We start from the raw sequence: 21,788 nt of genomic DNA, 5'->3' as shown, positions 1-21,788 counted from the left end.
CGGCTAAAGTAACTGGATGGCCTACCTGCCATCTGATCTCGTGCCCTCATTGGTCATGTGTGCGTTCCTGTGTGTTGGAGGAGGGGCTCTGTGAGGAAGTAGCAGATTTTTTCCAGCTGGTGTATTTTCAAATTCTAGCGCATTGTCTGTTTGTGCCACAGGAAAAATATCTAAGTCTTTATAATGACTTAGCTATCAACTTATATTGACTTAGCTATCATTATATTGACTTAACTATCTCATTATAATATGAGATTATGACTTAAGACAACTACCAGCAAGTCAAAGCAATACACTAGCTGTAAGCAGTCTTGATTTTGGAGCACTCCTGAAAAGAACATCTTGCCACACGCTTCATGAAGGTAGCATCTACTGTTAAAAAGGTAACATGTGAAGTAGTTTTACTTGTATAGGCCTAATGTTAAATAGATAAAGGTGAAATATAGCATGCACCGACCGTTTGGATGGCCGAACTGACTCGAGGTAGGCCTAGGTGTCTAACGTAACTGTATTGCTATATTTCGTGTAGTGTTACTGGGTTTAACTGACGTATTTATTAAATAACATTAAAAACTGCTCTTCAGCAATTTCTTTACAATAATGTGCGTGACGTGAGTACTATAGTTGCTGTTTTGCTGGTGTTAAAAGGTAAACACAGCAAACTGCAGTTAGCATGCAATTAATACTGTGCTACAGGTTCGCTAGGGCAGTGCTTCTCAAAGTGTGGTCCGCGGACCACTGGTGGTCCGTGATCGCCCCCTAGTGGTCCGTGAGTATATTGGTACAATTTCACATTTGAAATAAATTAATTAATTTAAGTTTTCCGCACTCTCGCGGGAATATCTCCGCAATGGAGCGAGCTAAAGTTTCACTTTCGATTGCATGATAAAGCCCAGATAAACACCTTCATCACACATGTTGCCACTTGTTTGTACCATCTTCAGGCGATTTGTAAAAAAACGATGTGTTTTTGGATATTTGTGGAGTTAGGTGGTCCGCGAGTGTTTTTTTATTGGTTAAGTGATCCTTGGTATGAACAAGTTGGAGAAACACTGCAATAGGGCATATGGCACTCATGCATAACTTGAAGCGGATCGAAGCCTCGGAACAATGCACACTGTATGGGTCAATTCATCAGAGAGAGTTTTTGCTTTTGACTACATTTTGACAGGATTCGTACCGTGGACGCATATAGTAGATGGAGAAACGTTTCAAACAGGTCAGCTCAGCATTCTGTGGCGAGCAAGATAATGTGCATTGATACTGTGCTAGAGACATAGGGAGCTCCACCATGGTTATTTAAAACGTGTTCAAGCTTGCAAATGTCCGTTTACCTATCCATAAGCCATAGCCTACGTTAGGTTCTTACTCGTCAATTAAATATATATTATGAGTTCAGATTAAGGCGTTGTCGACTAGCCTTTATGTAAAGTTGTGAGTTTGTGACACAGCTGCTGCGGGCTCCTGCGTTTCCATGTGCAGTGCTGCCGGAGTGACAGGACATTTATTTTCTGAGGAATAACATTTTAAATTCACATAATCGACCGTACAGCGTTGTTTACGTGTTTATTATGTCCACTTTGAATGTACACACGTACTACGCTTGTGCCAAGAGTAAAACATAACTTGTTTAAGTCGGAAAGAGGCTATAACTCGCCCTGGTGACCGAACGTCTACATAATCATGAAAGCAGAATATGAAGTATAACCGAACATCTGATGTAGAGTTCGGACTGTAGCAGCAACTGTGGTTTTTAGCATATCTTATGAAGGTAAACAGCGGTCGGTGCATGCTATATTTAATGTTTATCTCTTTAACATTAGGCCTATACCAGTAACATTACTTCACATGTTATCTTTTTAACAGTAGATGCTACCTTCATGAAGTGTGTGGCAAGAGCAAAAATAATGTTCTTTTCAGGAGTGCTCCAAAATCAAGATTGCTTACAGCTAGTGTATTGCTTTGACTTGCTGGTAGTTGTCTTAAGTCATTATAATGAGATAGTTAAGTCAATATAATGAGATATTAAGTCAATACTAGAGAATGCAATTCCTGAAGAAATTGCTAGTGGGAATGCTTTATGCTGAAGCTATGCTGAAATGTAATGTGTAAGAAGAAAGTGAAGAATTTAGATTGAAATGATACATGAACACTGGGGGCTTGAATGTGTGATGAGAGAAGAAAAGAAAGTAAAAAGGCTTGGAAAAGTAGCAGAATATTTGAACTGCAAACTTTTGAACTAACTTGATGGCGAATGATCTGTCGCCATGGCAACGGCATTTGATGACACCCCATAATACGCTTAGATGCGTTGGTGGCTGCATCGTTACCAAACCTGTCAAGTTTTGAGGCGTTTGGAGCAGTTTCACTGAAGTTATGACAAAGCCGTGTTTCATGGCGAGCATTGTGTTGCCATGGCAACGGCTTTTGAAGAAATCTCAAAACTGTCCCGTAGATGTCTTCACGGCTGGACTGTTGGCACACGTGAAGTTTTAGCACTTGTTGACAATTTTCATAGGAGTTATAGTGACATATTTTATGGCGAGGGATGCGTTTCCATGAAAACGGCATATGATGAGATCTCAGATTTGGCATAGAGCTGTTGAGGCATGGACCGGTGATATACAAGTGAAGATTGGGGGACGATTGGACCGTGTCGATTGGACTGACAGCCTCATCGTGTTTCATGGCGAGTGGTCTGTCGCCATGGCAACGGCATTTGATGACACCCCATACTACGCTTAGATGCATTGATGGCTGCATCGTTATCAAACCTGTGAAGTTCTGAGTATTTTCACTGAAGCTATGAGAAAACCGTGTTTCAAGGCGAGCATTGTGTTGCCATGGCAACGGCATTTGAAGAAATCTCAAGGCTGGACTGTTGAAGTCTGCTATCTGAAGTCTGTTGCTCTGAGCATGTCAGTTGGAGCGATGACATCATCGTGTTCCATTGCACAGGTGTTTATAGTTGAGCTAACGAGGTCTGTAGAGATCAATGGAGGAACTTTGAACGTTGTTGTCATTTCATGCCCTCAAGAGGCATTTTGTTGAATTATTTTTTGCTTAATTATTTGTCATTTTTCAAGCTACGAGATGTTTTCCTACGTTTATCTTGATAAATTATGTCTCAGGATTGTAGGGTTTGGGAATTATGGCAGTTTTAAAAAATATATATGAAGGCAAATTTCAAGATTTCTCACCCTCTAGCTGTGACAGCACGCACTCTAGTTAATGTTAAAATGTGAAGAAAACCTCTAAAACAAGGTCTGAACAAATGTTAATATCTCTAAAAGTATGAATCCGATTTAAAAGTTGTTTCACACGAATAATGTCAGAATGATTTGTAACATTTTAAAGTTGGAATGAGGTTTCTGAGTGAAAGTATGAATGAACAGTTAGCAGTTGAAGTCGCATGAAGATTTGTTGAAGTCTGAAGATTTCCTCCATTGACTTCAATGTTAAACATTTGATGTATTATGGGATGTATCTCTGGAATTATGAAAGTTATGAATGAGAAAAGTAATAGCCATCGATTCCCGACCGAGCTGAACGTTTTGATGTTTGAACGGAGTTTCTGCGATGTGGAATGTGGGAGAAGAAGAGGGCCAAAATACAGGCGGAATAATAATAATAATAAAAATTCGTCCGTAGAAGAACAGTTAGTGGGAATGCTGTTAACAGTATTCCAACTAACTGAGATAGTAAGTCAATATAATGAGATAACTAAGTCATTATAAGTCACATGTTTGCTTCCTGTGGCTCAAACAGGCTTCCATAACCAGGGTTAGGGTTACACCAACAATAGCTCAGTGATACAACACTGCTCAGGTAAGCTGAAGTCTTGCGTTCGATCCTAATGAGGCGCAGGCGTTTTCAAAATCTCCAACGCAAAGTTGAGAATGAATGGGGTTCGAGTCTACTAGAGGAAAGGTAGCTAATAAAATAGGCCAACAAAATAGAGAAATCAAATCGGCCAACAAAATAGGTGAAAAGTAGAATAAATAGAGTTACAAGACAGGTGACCAACTAGAAAAGCATAGATGGATAGGGGTAATGTAAACATTGAGCTCAATTAGGCGATAAAATAAATTAGTTTTTTTCTAAGGTAACATCAACATCGCTAAAACGCTGCGATTATCAACCCAAGCCCTGGGGCCTCATTTATAAAGGGATATACGCTCAAAAAATGGCGTACGCCAGTTTCTACGCAATGTTTGCCATCCATCCATCTTCTCCCGCTTATCCGTGGTCGGGTCACGGGGGTAGCAGTTCCAGCAGAGAGCCCCAAACTTTCTTTTCCCTGGCGACATCAACCAGCTCTGACTGGGGGATCCCAAGGCGCTCCCAGGCCAGCGAAGAGATATAATCCCTCCACCTGGTCCTAGGTCTACCCCTTGGTCTCTTCCCAGCTGGACGTGCCTGGAACACCTCCCTAGGGAGGCGCCCAGGTGGCATCCTAACTAGGTGCCCGAACCACCTCAACTGGCTTCTTTCGACGCGAAGGAGGAGCGGCTCAACTCCGAGTCCCTCCCTGATGACCGAACTTCTCACCTTATCTCTAAGGGAGACACCAGCCACCCGGCGGAGGAAACCCATCTCGGCCGCTTTTATCCGCGATCTCGTTCTTTCGGTCATGACCCATCCTTCATGACCATAGGTGAGGGTAGGAACGAAAATGGCCCGGTAGACAGAGAGCTTTGCCTTCCGGCTCAGCTCCCTTTTCGTCACAACGGTGCGGTAAAGCGACTGCAATACCGCTCCCGCTGCTCCGATTCTCCGGCCCATCTCACGCTCCATTGATCCCTCACTCGAGAACAAGACCCCGAGATACTTGAACTCCTTCACTTGGGGTAAGGACTCATTCCCTACTTGGAGTGGACAGTCCATCGGTTTCCTGCTGAGAACCATGGCCTCAGATTTGGAGGTGCTGATCCTCATCCCAGCCGCTTCACACTCGGTTGCGAACCGATCCAGTGAGTGCTGAAGGTCGCAGACCGATGAAGCCATCAGAACCACATCATCTGCAAAAAGCAGTGGTGCAATCCTTAGTCCACCGAACTGCAGACCCCCCCCCCCACGACTACGCCTCGAAATCCGATCCATGTATATTACAAACAGGATTGGTGACAAAGCGCAGCCCTGGCGGAGGCCAACCCTCACCGGAAATGGGTCCGACTTACTGCCGAGGACCCGGACCCAGCTCTCGCTTTGGGAGTACAGAGATTGGATGGCCCTGAGTAGAGACCCCCTCACCCCATACTCCCGCAGCACCTCCCACAGTAACTCCCTGGGAACCCGGTCATACGCCTTCTCCAAGTCTACAAAACACATGTAGACCGGATAAGCGTACTCCCAGGCCCCCTCCAGGATCCTTGCGAGAGTAAAAAGCTGATCCGTCGTTCCACGACCAGGACGGAATCCGCATTGTTCCTCCTCAATCTGAGGTTCGACAATCGGCCTGACCCTCCTTTCGAGTACCTTGGAGTAAACTTTCCCGGGGAGGCTGAGTAGTGTGATGCCTCTGTAATTGGCACACACCCTCTGATCCCCCTTTTTGAAAAGGGGGACCACCACCCCGGTCTGCCACTCCTTCGGTACTGTTTCCGACTTCCACGCAACGTTGATGAGACGTGTCAACCATGACAGTCCCTCAACACCCAGAGCCTTCAGCATTTCCGGGCGGATCTCATCCACCCCCGGGGCTTTGCCACTGTGGAGTTGTTTGACGACCTCAGTGACCTCCCCCCGGGAGATTGGCGTTGATCCCCCGTCATACTCCAGCTCTGCCTCTAACATAGAGGGCGGAGTTGTCGGGTTCAGGAGTTCCTCAAAGTGTTCCTTCCAACGCCCCAACACTCCATCAGTTGAGGTCAACAACGTCCCATCCTTACTGTACACAGCTTGGATGGTTCCCTGCTTCCCCCTCCTGAGGTGTCGGACAGTTTTCCAGAACAACTTTGGTGCCGCCCGAAAGTCCTTCTCCATGTCTTCTCCGAACTTCTCCCACACCCGCTGCTTTGCCTCGGCCACGGATGAGGCTGCTGCCCTTCGGGCCTGTCGGTACCTTGCAACTGCTTCGGGAGTCCCCCGGGATAACAAATCCCTGAAGGCCTCCTTCTTCAGTCGGACGGCTTCCCTGACCACCGGTGTCCACCAGGAGGTTCGAGGGTTACCTCCCCTTGAGGCACCTAGGACCTTGAGACCACAGCTCCCCACCGCGGCTTCGGCAATAGAGGCTTTGAACACCGACCACTCTGGTTCAATGTCCCCAACCTCCACAGGAATGCCCGAAAAGCTCCACCGGAGGTGTGAGTTGAAGGCCTCCTGAACTTGGGCCTCCTCCAGACGTTCCCAGTTCACCCGAACTACACGTTTGGGCTTACCAGGTCTATCCAGAGGCTTCCCCCGCCACTCGACCCAACTCACCACCAGATGGTGATCAGTTGACAACTCCGCCCCTCTCTTTACCCGAGTGTCCAAAACATACGGCCTCAGGTCCGATGATACGATAACGAAATCGATCATGGACCTTCTGCCTAGGGTGCTCTGGTACCACGTACACTTATGAGCATCCTTATGTTCGAACATGGTGTTTGTTATGGCCAATCCATGACTAGCACAGAAGTCCAGTAACAAAACACCACTCCGGTTCAGATCAGGGGGGCCGTTCCTCCCAATCACGCCCCTCCAAGTGTCTCCATCATGGCCCACATGTGCGTTGAAGTCTCCCAGCAAGACTAAGGAGTCCCCTTCAGGAGCCCCATACAGGACTCTTTCCAGGGTCTCCAAGAAGGCCGAATACTCTGAACTGCTGTTGGGTGCATAAGCACACACAACAGTCAGAGTTTTCCCCCCCATAACCCGCAGGCGTAGGGAGGCGACCCTCTCGTCCACTGGGGTAAACTCCAACAACGAAGCACCTAACCGGGGACTTGTGAGTATCCCCACCCCCTGCCCGGCGCCTCACACCTTGAGCAACTCCGGAGAAGAATAGAGTCCAACCCCTATCCAGAAGTAAGGTTCCAGAGCCGACGCTGTGCGTAGAGGTGAGCCCAACCAGATCCAACTGGTACCGCTCCACCTCCCGCACAAGCTCCGGCTCCTTCCCCCCCAGAGAGGTGACGTTCCACGTCCCCAAAGCCAGCTTCTGCCGCCCGGGTCTGGTCCGTCGAGACCCTCCGCTTTCACTGCCACCCGTCTGGCAGCGCACCCGACCCCATCGATGTTTCCCGTAGGTGGTGGGCCCGCGGGACAGAGAAGCGGAGGTGTTGCCCACGTTGCCTTTTCGGGCTGGGCCCGGCCGGGCTCCGTGGCAAGCCCGGCCACCAGACGCTCGCCGACGAGTCCTCCTTCTGGGCCTGGCTCCAGAAGGGGACCCCGGGCTTCCTCCGGGCCGGGTATCCTCACTTCTTGTTTTTCCTTTCATGAGGTCTTTTGAACCAATCTTAGTCTGGCCCCTTGCCTGAGACCAATTTGCCATGGGAGACCCTACCAGGAACACAAGGTTCCAGACAACACAGCCCCCAGGTTCATCAGGGCACACAAACCTCTCTACCACGGTAAGGTGCTGGTTCTTCAGAGAGGCAATGTTTGCGATTTATAAAATACTAACTTGACGGGAAAATGTGCGGTCCTCCACGCAAACTCTGACCCATGCGTACGCACTAAGCACAAAAACGGGAGGGACGAGGAACTGCGACACCGTTGGCAGAAGGAAGAATGGAGAGAAACAGGGGCGGACTGGCCATCAGAACGGTCGGTCGTCAAGGGCCGTTGACGACCGACCGGCCCTTTAAAAACAAATTGTTTAACGTCATCATTTAAGTTGCGCTGACGGCCGACAGAGGGCGACAGCGGCCGCTAATGCAGTTGTGTGGTTCTTATCTGTCAGAATCACACACGAAGAAGAAAAAAGACCGGCCACACGAAGAGAAGGGATTAGAGTCTGTGGATTAGACGCTGCGGCAGACAGGGAGAATGAAAAAACATGGATACAAATCAAAGAAAACGAAAAGAAAAAGGTGGGGCCGAGAAGGCAAGAGAAATAAAGGTGATGTCACTCGCAGGTGAAGCATATCAATGTCGCAAATTGACAGACAAGTGCAAGATGATGAAGAGAATGATGAGGGCGCGAGTTCAGATATACAGCCAGCCTCCTGCGTTCATGATGAGGGGCAGCGTTGAGCTGCTGGAAGAACCAGCTCAACTGGCACAAGTGCAGGGCAAGAGCAAGAGGTGGGTGAGAGTTATCCCTTGAACTCAGTGGCGTTTCTCCTGCCTTTCTCCGGTCCTGTGTCCTGCATCGTGAGCGCTGGATCTTGAGTCGTGGCTGTGGTCCTGGATCATAGGTCCTGGATGGATATCCTCGTGGATTCATCTTCCTATTATACACACATGCATTTCCAAACATCTGGACTACCTATGTTGCAAATGTGTTATCTTTTCAATTTCCACACGGCATCTATTGCACGTCTGTCCGTCCTGGAGAGGGATCCCTCCTCTGCTGCTCTCCCTGAGGTTTCTCCCATGTTCCCTTTAAACTGGGTTTTCTCCGGAAGTGTTTCCTTGTACGATGTGAGGGTCTAAGGACAGAGGGTCTAAGGACAGAGGATCTGAGGACAGAGGGTCTGAGGACAGAGGGTGTCGTATTGTCATACTGATATTCTGTACAAACTCTGAAGTCCACTGAGACAAATGTAACATTTATGATATTGGGCTATAAATAAATTGATTGATTGATTGATTGATTCTTCAGTTTAGCTCCGGCTCTTTTCACACCGCCCAGAGTCCGACTGGTGCTGCGTCATTGCGTCATCGTTTGCGTCATGACATAACCGTTTGCGTGCCTGCTTCATAAAGCCAAACCGCGGAAACCCCTCACAGCTGACAACGACAACAATGGCCGATTGTGCTCCAGCTTCCTCTGCACCTCTTCGGAAGACCAGAAGACGTTTCTCCATCGTTGTGTACAAACTGGACTATACTGCAAATGCAAATAAATATGAATGTAATGGATGTTTGTTGATTTGCAAAAAGGTCACAGGTTTTCTCTATATTTCCAAATCTTGTCCCAATCATTGTTTTTTAGCAGAAAGCATCTGTTTGCATTCATTGATTTGATAAATTGGAGTGTTTCCTTTTGAGAAGCAGGAAGTCACAGTTTGGTGCATCAGGACCAAACCTTTTTCACACAGTCGGAACAAAGGCATTTTTCCAATAATTGCCGGGTGTGTTGTTACGTTAGGACAAACTGACGATTAGTTAATTATCTTTGAACTGTTTGTGACTCATTCACACTGTGTTACCTGAGGCGCAGGATTCGGAGCCACACCTGTCCTCCTCCACCCAAAGGTGTTGGTTGCATCCCAAAACCGCATGCATTTCATGTTACAGGTGCAAAACTGACTTAGCCATAACAAAAACAGTAGTTCATACACCTTAAATGTCTTTATTTATCTTTATTACGCATTAACATTTCCAGATAACAAGAAGATAGGACGTCACATTTCAGCCCTAAACATAATCGATTTTCTTTGCACAGCGACAGGTGGAGATTCACATGACATGTCGTGGACTGGGTGTCTGCTGCCTGCAAGAGAGAACATGGTTTATCTGCTCATAGGCATGCATATTTGAAGGGTGTTATTTTTCAGGACTGTTTGGATTGATCGGATTTGACAGTGTGATACAACATATCAGAGCTCTGCCAATAACCATGACATTTCTAGATGAACAAAACCATAGTATTTCATTTTGTATGATTGCATCTCACCTGTATTCTACTTGCATCCTCCACGCCCGTGACCGCGACCGTGCCCGTGACCGTGCCCGTGACCGTGCCCATGTTTGCGACCATGTTTGTGCTTTCGACGGCCTCCGTGCCCATCATCACTGCTGCTGCCGCTGCTGCTTTCGCTGCCGCTTCCGCTGCCGCTTCCACTGCCACAACCTTGTTCTCTGCGTTTTATACGTTCTTGCCTGCGTTCAGCACGACGACGTCTGCGGCGTTCCTTCTTCTCGTCATCATCCTTATCACGGCATCCGTGGCGGTCCTTGTCGTCATCATCCTTATCACGTCTGCGGCGTTCCTGCTTCTCGTCATCATCCTTATCACGGCATCCGTGGCGGTCCTTGTCGTCATCATCCTTATCACGTCTGTGGCGGTCCTTGTCGTCATCATCCTTATCACGGCATCCTTGGCGATCCCTGTCGTCCTTCTTGTCCTTCTTTTGATCGCAACCATGATCCTTGTCTCCACCCGCTACGAGGGCATCGTCCAGGTCGAAGTTGTAGCCTGACGGGTGTTCATCTGTTCAACAATCAGAATAAAACATAGAATCAAATCAAATCAAGTTTTCTAAGCGATTTTTGGTGGAGCCAAAGTGCTGTACATAAAATAAAAATAGCCTACAGTAGAAACACTTTACAGCAAATACAACAACACAGATCCTCTGTCCTCAGACCCTCTGTCCTCAGACCCTCTGTCCTCAGACCCTCTGTCCTTAGACCCTCTATCCTTAGACCCTCTATCCTTAGACCCTCTGTCCTCAGACCCTCTGTCCTTAGACCCTCTATCCTTAGACCCTCTATCCTTAGACCCTCTGTCCTTAGACCCTCTATCCTTAGACACTCTGTCCTTCGACCCTCTGTCCTTAGACCCTCTGTCCTTAGACCCTCTATCCTTAGACCCTCTGTCCTTAGACCCTCTATCCTTAGACCCTCTATCCTTAGACCCTCACATTGTACAAGGAAACACTTCCAGAGAAACCCACAGTTTAAGGGAACATGGGAGAAACCTCAGGGAGAGCAACAGAGGAGGGATCCCTCTCCCAGGACGGACAGATGTGCAGTAGATGCCGTGTGGAAATCGAAGAGATAATACATTTTACAGCATATAGACCGAATGTTAGGAAATGCATGTGTCTGTAATAAGAAGATGAATCCACGAGGATGTCAGCTACAATCCTGTGGAAGCCATCAGGGAAGCAGCAAGACAAAGAAATGCATTTCAAACACTGAGCTACAACCCCTAGACAAAGGACTCTATATAATTGTATTTTTTTAGGGTAAAATGACATTACATTCAACATTTCATGACACCAAGAAATGAATTGGCAACAAAATGTTACTTAAATTAGATAGTACCAATTAATACTTCATCCCCAACACCCAAGACAAAGGACTCAACAAGATTTAACAAGAAGCGTTGACTTTGGTCAATCTTACCTTGGTTGGTACATGAGAACATTTTCTGTCGTTGATGTCTCTCTTTGTGGCAGAACGTTTCTGTGACACAGAATAAAAGAAAAACACAGTGAAGTGCATTTAGGTTAAACCAGTTCGACTGGAAATTAAAAGGTGTGGCAAAACACACTGCATTCTGAAAAACAGGTATGACTTATCTTCTCCGAATTTTAAAGGTGTCTGGGAACGGCAGTAACAATGACGATCCCATTTGACACTATTGTCCTTAGTGTTAACACAACATGCTGCTATCATATAACACATATACACAAGTTTCTTCACTTATGTCTAGAACACAGATATCTGTTTAAATCCCACATGTTTACATATTATTACCTTAAAGGTGGGGTAGGTAAGTTTCAGAAACCGGTTCGAGATACACTTTTTGTTATATTCCATGGAATGCTCTTAACATCCCGATAGCGATGAATATCTGAAGTGCTTTGACAAAAAATCCATAGAAAAATGTCATCTGTAGAAGCCGTAATACTGTAAAAAGTACAACCAATCCGATGGCCTACCTGCCTCTCAGCCTTCCATCGGGGCACACACTTATCTCGTGCCCTCATTGGTCATGTGCGCGTTCGTGTGTGTTGGGGGAGGGGCTCTGTGAGGAAGTGGCAGATTTTCTCCGGTTGTGTATTTTCTAATTCTAGCGATCTCGAGCCGGTTTCTCAAACTTACCTACCCCACCTTTAAGTAATATTTTATTTTAATGTACAGTATTTAGTTTTTCATTCTGTTATCTGATTCTATTATAATTAACTTATTTCCGCATTTACTTGCACATTGTGTGGCATGCACCATTCTCTCTAAGTTTTATTTGTGTCTATTTCCTTTTGCAATTTGTTTAATTTATTTGATTAATTCGGTATTTTATTGGTTGCTTTAGGGTTAGGGTTAGGCCTGGGATTTAAGTGGCAAATTATGTTGTATCAAGTCTTTGAATCTTTACTTTATCTTACTTGACAAAACTCGGTACACTGCACTGTGCTTTCGTTTCCACTGAATCTGCACATTTTATAGTTATACAAATATATGTGATGAAAATACAATTCTGTAATTTTAACTAATGTTCTAAAGTGACATTTAATCAAATTAAGATGTTTTCTACCTCTCACACATCACACAGGATGGCACTGGCACTGATGGAAAGCACTCCCCGGAAGGCTTTACTACCCATCATGCTCTGGGGCAGGCCCAGGTCTCCAAGGAACTGATTGAGTTGAAGAGAGAAGTCTTCAGCTTTAAGGAAGCCATTGAGAGGAAGATGTGCCAGAATGACACTACCATGACGGCTACTAAACTGTAATGAAAACGCAGCATAAAGTGAGCCTGGCCTACCTATAACTTACTAAGCAGTGCGAGGCCCTGCAGTGGAAAAGCGGCATTACTGTATGCTGAAGGTCCTATAACAGCATTTCTGTTTTGATGCTATTCCATTTTCATCTTTAGGCATAAGCATCAATCTCGGCCAATTGTCTCTGGGTAAAGTGATCCGTGCCTTAGGGATAAAAGAGCTCACCCGTCTCCTTAAAGGTATGCTTTGAGACTGGCCTAACCATACCAGTGGCGTTTTCTCCCGGAGGCCAAGGGAAGCCAGGCTTCCCCTGTTTTTTCGGATTGTAGTTATAATTTTAATAAATAAATAAAAATACTTCTAGGATATATATTTTAAGTATAGTATTTTCATTTCATTTCATTTCATTTCATTTCATTTCATTTCAAACCTTTATTGAACCAGATTGGTCCCATTGAGATCATAGATCTCTTTTTCAATGGAGACCTGCAGCATATAGGTTCCACATGAAACATAAAACAATAAAGGACATTATACATTATATTTACAGGATACATAGTTATAGACATTTACAAGTTCCCATAGTATCAAGGAGCATTTCATTTAGCCTAGCTTTAAAGACATGCAGAGGAATGAGATCGCTCAGTTTCAATTCTTGCTGAAGATTGTTCCAGCAAGTGGAGCTGCGCATAAAAGCTGTCTCACCTGAGACAGTCCTTGCTCTTGGCACATCTAACAATACTACATCATGCCATCTCAGACAATAGCTGCTTGCAACTCTCTGTGTGATCAGAGAGCAGATATAATATGGGAGTTTACCCAACAAAGCTTTATAGATAAACGTGTACCAATGACTGAGCCTCTTTACAGTTAGTGAAGGCAAACCTGCCTTGGCATACAGGGTACAGTGATGAGTAAGTGCTTTACAGTTAGTGACAAATCTTAGTGCGCTGTGATAGGCGGCATCTAACTTGTTCAGGTAATAGGCAGGTGCATTCATATACATCAGATCACCATAGTCCAGCACAGGTCAAAGGTCACAGAGCCTTCTCCTGGCCTCAAGCGAGAAGCAGGACTTGTTTCTGAAAATAAACCTAGCCTAACCCTCAGCTTTTTAAGCAGATTATTGACATGAAGTTTAAAAGAGAGACAATCATCAAGCCAGATACCAAGGTATTTATAACAGGTAACCACTTCAAGTACTTGTCCTTGCATAGTAACAATATCCAAAACAGGCTCTGGTGTCTTTTTAGCTTTTGAAAACAGTATTACCTTGGTTTTCTCAACATTTAAAAGAAGCTTTAGTTCAGAGAGCTGAGTCTGAATAATGTTAAAAACAGCCTGTAATTTAAGTACACACAAATTGTGCTTACTTGTGTTTGCAGAGAGATTCAATTACATATGCTGTCCTCCACTAGGAACACCGTTGACCCAGGCTACCCAACAGGACCCTCTTCACACCACAGTGAATATCCGTTAACGCAACACATTTATTTTACTTTTTGTAACTGACATAACTGTTATCTGTACAACAAAACAGTACAGCTACAATAGCCTTCAAAAACTCCACACTGACATCGATAATCCTTTTCCAAAACCAGCCAACAAACCTTCCCCTGCCCACTCAGCAACTCCTGCACCTGAAGAAGCAATTTAAGCAGGACAGAGTAGACAGAATAAACATTGTAGGACCCAACACTGACCCCTGGGGGACACCACAAGAAATGTCCAAACATGAAGAACTGTCATTTCCCAACTTCACATACGGCTGTCTATTGCTTAAATAGCTTTTATTCCAGTCTAAAAGTATACCCCTGATACCATAGCTTTCTAATTTATGTAGTAGGATATCATCATGGTTGATTGTGTCAAAAGCTTTTTTTATATCTATAAAAAACCCCTACTGCATATTTGTTGTGTTCAAGGGCGAGAATAAACCATAACCATGATATCAAATGCAATCTCTCAGCAGAGTAGTGAGGAATAGTTCAGTTGAGAGGTTCATTAAACACATCATCCTGTTATATCTCTCTATATAAAGGAAGGCTAGGAAGGAACCTGCTAACTATATGTGTGTTTTACATTTCATGATTGGTGACCTATGATGTAAATGCCATTTCTCTTTCTTTAGTGTGCATGTAAAGGCTGTAGCTGGATGCAACTGGGGCGCAGACAAACAAGCATTAATAGATATTTACAGATCAATGATGAGGTCCACAATATATTTGTATAGTGTATGGAGCAGCAGCAAAAACATCACTTTTAAAAATGGACAGACTACAATATAAAGCATTGCGGCTGTGTATTGGAGCAATACAATCACCCCCTATTAATGCAGTTCTGATAGAAGCAGGAGAGACGGAAGAGAGGAACTTGCTCTGTCGTACTGGGTCAGGCTACAAGGGAGTGGAGAGGAAAATATCACAAACAGGAAACAGGATTGCTGGGAATATGCAAAGTTCCAGGGGCGTGGGTTTGGCTGGACAAGTAAGGAGAGAACGAGGACATATGGAGTAGAGACCATCACGTTTGCCAAAGCAACCCCATTTAGCAGTGTTCCCCCATGGCTGTCCCCAGAAGCTAACATAGATGTGAGTATCATGGAAAGGAAAAAAGAGTGGCAGGGTCAGAGAGGCAGGAAGGGAGTGGAGCCTGATGGGGATACTGGGAACAGAAGGTGAGGGGGTAAGAGCTACCAGGAAGGCCATTGTTAAGTATCTGAGTGAAACAGGATTGATTGGAAGAATTTAAAACAACGTAAACAACACAATGGTACAATTCCACAAGTGGTGATAGGATGATATGGCGATACACACTCTTGTACAGTAGGTGGCGGTATGCACCTTAAAGCTGTTTGCAATCCGCCAAAAACCAAGAGGAAGAGGAGGAGGAGGAGGAGGAGAAGAAGAAGAAGAAGAAGAAGAAGAAGAAGAAGAACCAGAACCAGAACCAGGATCCATGTGGCGTCTCGTCGCTACGGTTCTCTCAGGAAGTCTGGATAAACCTCCGAATGGACTGTGTGCTCTTTTTTCTGGAGCGTTTACCTCGGACTATAGGAGCTAGCTTAGCATGCTAGCTGGAAACACGTTAGCAACACTAGTCAGATTGAGAGAGAAACGGTGTGTTTAACGGAGTCTGCAGGAAAAGGTGATCTAGGAAACATGAGTAAAGTCCAAATGCTGCTGTCGTTGAAGAAGCAGCGACTCACTGCGGCTTCTGCTGAAGAGATATTTGCTCTGTTTGAACAAACGATAGCAGAGCTCGAGGAGGAGCTGTCTCTTTCCAAAGAGGAGAACAAGAGGCTCCAGAAGCTATTGGACGCTGTTTTACAGCCTCAGCTTCGGATCCACAGAGCAGGTCTGTTCCCTTTACCCTTAATCAACACTTTACACTCTTCAGTAGCACTTTATTATCACATTAATAACACTTAGACCCTTTATCAGCACTTGCTGCAGGTAGCAGATCCTGAAGTAAAAGTACAAACACCACACTGTGAAAATACTCCATTACAAGTTAAAGTACTGCATTCATATCTTATTTAAGTAAAAGTATGTAAGTATTATTAGACACATGCACTTTATTATAATAATTAAAATGTATTACGGAAGAGCAAATCTAACAAAATAAATATATTTATAAAAATACATACATTGAATAATATGCCATTTAATGTACTGATTTAAATATTACCCATACATGTAGGCACTAGTAGTAATAATAATAAATTGGTTTTTTTTATAGCGCTTTTGTCGAACCCAAAGACGCTTTCAATTTGGAAAAGGGTAGACAAACAAGGACAGGCAATAAAACAACAACAACAAAACAGAAAAGCAGTCAGGAGGAAGTTGGTTGAGAGGGGGGGGCTTATGGATATACAGAGTTGAAGAGGTGAATTTTGAGGCGGGACTGGAACAGGGTGAGGGACTCAGACTCACGTACCTCATTCACACTAACGGTGTTTCAGGGCCGGTTCGGAGCTGGAGCTTGAAAAGCACCGGGTTTTCCTGTTCACACCGCAGCGGAGCCGCCTCTTAGCTCCGGAATCCGGTTCATTTCGAGCACCAAAAAATTGTCCGGCCAGAGCAAAAACACCGCATACGTCACGCCGGGGGCGGGATCAACTCCTGAACAACAACAAAAACAACAACAATTAAAAAAAAAAAAAAAAAATACATGTTCAAATAAGTATAGGAACCAAGTCGAATTTTTCAAATGTATTGAACTGGTGATCACAGTTTGAACAGTTGACAGCTATAGGCCTACAGCTTTCATGCTTAAAACATAACTTTGTTTTTAAATGAAAGAGGGATCAAACACGAACAACATAGCGGTTAGGGTAACGTAACCCTATTACAACAGAGATCAACAACCTATAACGGGGCCTATGCACAGAATGCAGCTATTCAATACTCATTCTTGCTTAAGAATATGAGCATGTCTTCATGCTCAGGGGAGAGGCGGGTGCGGAGGCGATTCACAATCAAGCCAGCTCTAAAGAAGCCCCTCTCAGCTGGAAATTGGGCATAAGATGAGGTTGCGTGATCTGCGTGTAGAAAGAGGCATCAGCCATATCATTAACTAGCTAGATCTGATGGATTTGGACATAAACGTGAGTGAAGTATAACCGGATGCGAGAGAGAGAGATCAGCACCAGCAGCTCTGCCCGCTGTGAGGGACCGGTGAGCGGAGCAAAACACAGCTTTAGACCTAACACATTTAGCTATGGCACTGTCGTACTTGAATAACATGAAATGTAGGCACCCCTCCCAAAAAAAATTAAATATTCACAACTCAAATTGCGCGAGAATAATTCATAAAGAAATCAATGAATAAATATGTTCAATAATAAATTAAACACATCTAAAATGTTACTTGATAAAGAATAGGGGAACTAGTACAAAGGTCATTAAGGAATTAAAGCATTAATATAAATTAATCTCATCAATCAATTATTGCCAACATGTATTTATAATATATTCTGTGAATATATATATATATATATATTAGAGCCGGGACTCGATTAAAAAAATTAATCTAATTAATTAGAGGCTTTGTAATTAATTAATCGAAATTAATCGCATTTTTAATCAAATATACATATTTGACCTGAGAACAGTGAGAAGCAATTTTCACATGGATTTTACTCCAAGTGGTCTACAGTCCAAGTGCATGACATTAAGGATTTTGGGAGATGGCCCTGTGGGCCGTCTAAGCTAATTTACAGATGGCCCTGAGCCCAATAGAGATTGCCCTGAAAAATGCACGCGGACGAAATGGCACGAAGGGTTTGGGGGGCCTCCGTCCCCCTAGAAAATTTTGATTTTTGCAGGTCTTAGATGCTGCCTGGTGCATTCTCTAGACTGAATTATAAGATGAACCACCACAATATTATATTATACAATTTCAATTTTATTCTTCATTTCACTTGTTTGTTTGTGTTTGCTCGCTTGCATGCCCTGCATAGCTTTAGGAAATACTTAAGTTGTTGGTCAAAACACTTTTGGAAAAAAGTAGAAAACATTACATTCAGTTATAACTGCCAAAACAAACATTATTTACACTATTATGGCCCCTGTTAAAAATGTTTGTAATGTTAACTACTGTAAGTTGGTCGAACGAATGCCTCCTCACCCGGAAGCTGACCGAGCAGACCCGAGCAGCAGTCGAGAGGAGCCGAGCGCATCCGCGAAGCACACGTCAGAGTTCCCGTTAGCCGGCAAATCTAAATATCTTCGGTCAAAATAATTTCCCTTTAGAGCAATACCGCTTCAGTTGCGCCACTTATGTGACAGACAAGAAGAGTCAACTCTAATGTCTAACACTTAATGTGGAGAAAGAGATGTCCTGTATGGGTTGATTGTGCGTTGATCTGTTGGTAATGCCTCAGGGTTCCGGTGGGCATGTAAACAAATGCATAATGCTGCGCTATACTTTGTGGCCTCATCCAGTTGCATAGCGACACTTATTGTGTAGTTGTCTTTTAATAAGCAGGTGGTCATATCATTAGCTAGAACTAGCTGGAGCTGATCGATATGGACATAAACGCGAGTGAAGTCTAATCTGACGGGAGAGAGAGATCAGCTGCTGCTGCGTGTCGAGACTCGACACGCAGCTCTGCATAACCACATGCAGCGGTGAGCGGAACAAAACACACACTTCAGGTTAGAATATCACACGTAGCTATTTTAATTACCTCTCAAACTACCTAAACGAGTTATAGATATGTTTAGTTTTACTGTCGGGTCACTCATTACTGGATCCGTGAGCTGCATGATACTGGCATAATAGATTGCCCGATCGGGCAACCAGCAGGTGAGGCTTCATTGCCCGAGCTAAATACTAGATGGCCCCGGGCCATCGGGCAGTCCTTAATGTCGAGCCCTTGAATCCAGTGAGCCAGGGAGTTGGTTATTCTCTCAGACGTGGACTTACTTATCCTGGCCCTGAAACCAGTCATCTGGTTGAGTGTGGGTTGGGTCAGGGTGTGGTTCCTTGCACTCGGAGTCGGGCTAACGTCCACGCTAGCTGCTACATGCTTTGCATTTAGGTGATACTTTAGGCTTGATGTGCTGCGGTGATATGCACGTTATTTTTTGCATAATTAGCACACAACCGTGCTCTTATCGACGCTTCCATCCGTCCGTTTTTTAAAACAAAATTTCCCATCCACGGGGCCGACCAAAGCGGTCTCATCAGCTTGTTCGTTCATGTTTGACTATTGTTCACCGTGGTTTGTTGTTGTTTGAAGTCCCATGCTGAAGTCATGAACGTTAGTTGGTGCTCCAGTATAATCGGTACGCCTGAAACTCATCCAGTGAGAAACGTTCTGCTGTGCAAAAATAAGTGCGATTAAAGTGCGATTAAAATGCGTTAATTTTTTTAACGCGTTAATTTTTTTAACGCGTTAATTTTTGTGTAATTAATTAATCTTAATTAACGCGTTAAAGTCCCGTCCCTAATATATATATATATATATATATATATATATACATACATACACACAGAATATATATTTTGAGAGAGATATACACTAGTATTAGACGTAGTCAAAAGTTTGGACACAGCTTCTCATTCAAAGTTTTTTATTTATTTAAATTGGTTCTACTTTGTAGATTTATATTGAAGACATAAAAACAATAAAAGAACACATATGGCATTGTCTAGTAAACAAAAAAGTGTTAAAAAATCCAGAATATGATTTATATTCTGTAATCGTAGTGTATCCATGAACAATCCCAAATACAGTTTATTGCAGCTAGTGCAACGCCAGAAGAAAAAACCCTTTTTCATTTTTAACTGGAAGTGGAAAGGGGCTGGGCTACATGAGGTGAAGTGAGCCAACACAAATACACAATAGGTGGGACTAAGAAAGATAATGGGAAAATATAAAAACAAAGGCATTAATTAGGGCTGCAAAATGTCTCCCATTTTAAGGGTGATTAGATTTTTAAATGCTAACACTTAACAGTGTGTTCTGACTGTGTGTTGCCTGTTTCCTGCAGACGTCCAGCAGCTGCTGGTGGTTAAAGAAGAGCCTCTCCCTGACCAGCAGGAGTGGAGCACCAGTCTGGACCTGGAGGACCCAGAGCCCCCCCCACACATTAAGCAGGAACAGGAGGAACTCAGGATCAGTCAGGAGGGAGAGCAGCTTCAGGAGCTGGAGGAGGCTGAGATCACCAAGTCCACTTTCACTCCTGACCCTGTGAAGAGTGAAGATGATAAAGAGAAACCTCAGTCCTCTCAGCCTCATCAAAGACAAACTGAACACATGGAAACAGAAGCTGATGGAGATGACTGTCGTGGACCAGAACCAGCCAGGAACTCAGATCCAGAGAGCAGTTTACAACCAAAGACTGAGGACCACACTGGAGACTCTTCTGAACCTGACACTGAAGACAGTGCTGATTGGAAAGAGGTCAGAGAACCTGCATCAGGCTCAAACTCACTGAAAAATAGACATGAATCTGTCAGTGATCCACAACATAGTGCTGAAAATAACCCATTCAGCTGCTCAGTCTGTAAAAAAGCTTTTTCACATAGTCGAGGTTTAAGGAAACACAGGAGAGTCCACACAGGAGAGAAACCACACAGCTGCTCAGTCTGTAAGAAAGCTTTTTCATGGAGTGATAGTTTAAAGACACACATGAGACTCCACACAGGAGAGAAACCACACAGCTGCTCAGTCTGTAAGAAAGCTTTTTCACGGAATGAACGTTTAAAGGAACACATGAGAGTCCACACAGGAGAGAATCCACACAGCTGCTCAGTCTGTAAGAAAGCTTTTTCACGGAGAGAAAGTTTAAAGACACACATGAGAGTCCACACAGGAGAGAAACCACACAGCTGCTCAGTCTGTAAGAAAGCTTTTTCACAGAGTACACATTTAAAGTCACACATGAGAATCCACACAGGAGAGAATCCACACAGCTGCTCAGTCTGTAAGAAAGCTTTTTTACGGAGTGATAATTTAAAGTCACACATGAGAGTCCACACAGGAGAGGAAAAATACAGCTGCAATGTTTGTGACAAAAGATTTAAATGGCGTAATCGTTTCAAAAGTCACAAGTGTGCAAATGTTTTGTCATCATCCAGTTCAACTGTCATCCACACATTGATAATTCAAAACAGCGATGTGTAAGATATGGCTAGTAATTTATGGGCTCAGAACAGTCTCATAATACACACATGCACACTGAAGGATTCACACTTGTATATCATTATCCGCAAAAGGATTCACACTTGTATTTCCGGATCCACACTTGTGTTTTTCAATGCACACACAAATGTGTTCCGTTTCATATCCATGTAAATAAAATCCAAATACAGAAAAAACTCTTACATATGTGTTTTTGATCCACACATATTTGTGTTTAAATCCCCGGAACCTGCAAACACAAACCGCTTACTGTGCACGGATCGCTGTGCATTCGTGTGTGGGTTTTTTGAGACTCCCCTGACGGTCAGCCGATTCGTACTTGTAATTTTTTCTATCTATAGCCAATCAGATGTCTCCTCAATTCTAAGCCAATCACATGAGTGCGCCCCCACGAGGGTAGATGTCTTGCGTTCATGACGTAGCGCTTCATGTACGCATTGTGCGCAGTCCGGTCAGCTCGCTAAACAGAGGGCGGAGCATCAGGGTTAGCGTCTACCAGGAGCGGGGCGAGAACACTGCCTTCACTGGTTAAATTAAAGACGAATACCAGATGCAACGTAACCGGGAGCGGGTGCGGGAACTGTAGTG

The 21,788-nt window shown here is 44.2% G+C and overlaps 2 protein-coding genes across 3 annotated transcripts; one reads left to right on the top strand and one right to left on the bottom strand.

The window, feature by feature from the left end:
* Positions 1–9,443: 9,443 nt before the first annotated feature.
* Positions 9,444–11,286, bottom strand: LOC117443896 (uncharacterized). Of its 2 annotated transcripts, none has more exons than XM_034079705.2 (3): positions 11,227–11,286; positions 9,773–10,309; positions 9,444–9,589 (listed from the first exon to the last, which is right to left on the bottom strand). In XM_034079705.2, exons 1-2 carry the CDS (start codon positions 11,246–11,248, stop codon positions 9,780–9,782), a joined length of 552 nt encoding a protein of 183 aa, XP_033935596.1. In that variant the 5' UTR covers positions 11,249–11,286; the 3' UTR covers positions 9,444–9,589; positions 9,773–9,779. The 2 variants fall into 2 exon arrangements, with proteins under 2 accessions (XP_033935596.1, XP_071058771.1); XM_071202670.1 differs by having other exon boundaries at positions 9,444–9,585.
* Positions 11,287–15,447: 4,161 nt separating this feature from the next.
* LOC139433601 (zinc finger protein 135-like) lies at positions 15,448–21,376 on the top strand. Its single transcript, XM_071202668.1, has 2 exons — positions 15,448–15,901; positions 20,047–21,376. The coding sequence occupies exons 1-2, from the start codon at positions 15,706–15,708 to the stop codon at positions 21,180–21,182; spliced, it is 1,332 nt and encodes a 443-aa protein (XP_071058769.1). The 5' UTR covers positions 15,448–15,705; the 3' UTR covers positions 21,183–21,376.
* The last annotated feature ends 412 nt before the right edge of the window (positions 21,377–21,788 follow it).

The sequence above is a fragment of the Pseudochaenichthys georgianus genome, unplaced genomic scaffold, assembly GCF_902827115.2.
Source record: "Pseudochaenichthys georgianus unplaced genomic scaffold, fPseGeo1.2 scaffold_699_arrow_ctg1, whole genome shotgun sequence".
In the NCBI taxonomy this organism is placed as follows: Eukaryota; Metazoa; Chordata; class Actinopteri; order Perciformes; family Channichthyidae; genus Pseudochaenichthys; species Pseudochaenichthys georgianus.
Note: the sequence above shows the minus strand (reverse complement) of the source record. Positions and strands in the feature narration are given on the sequence as shown.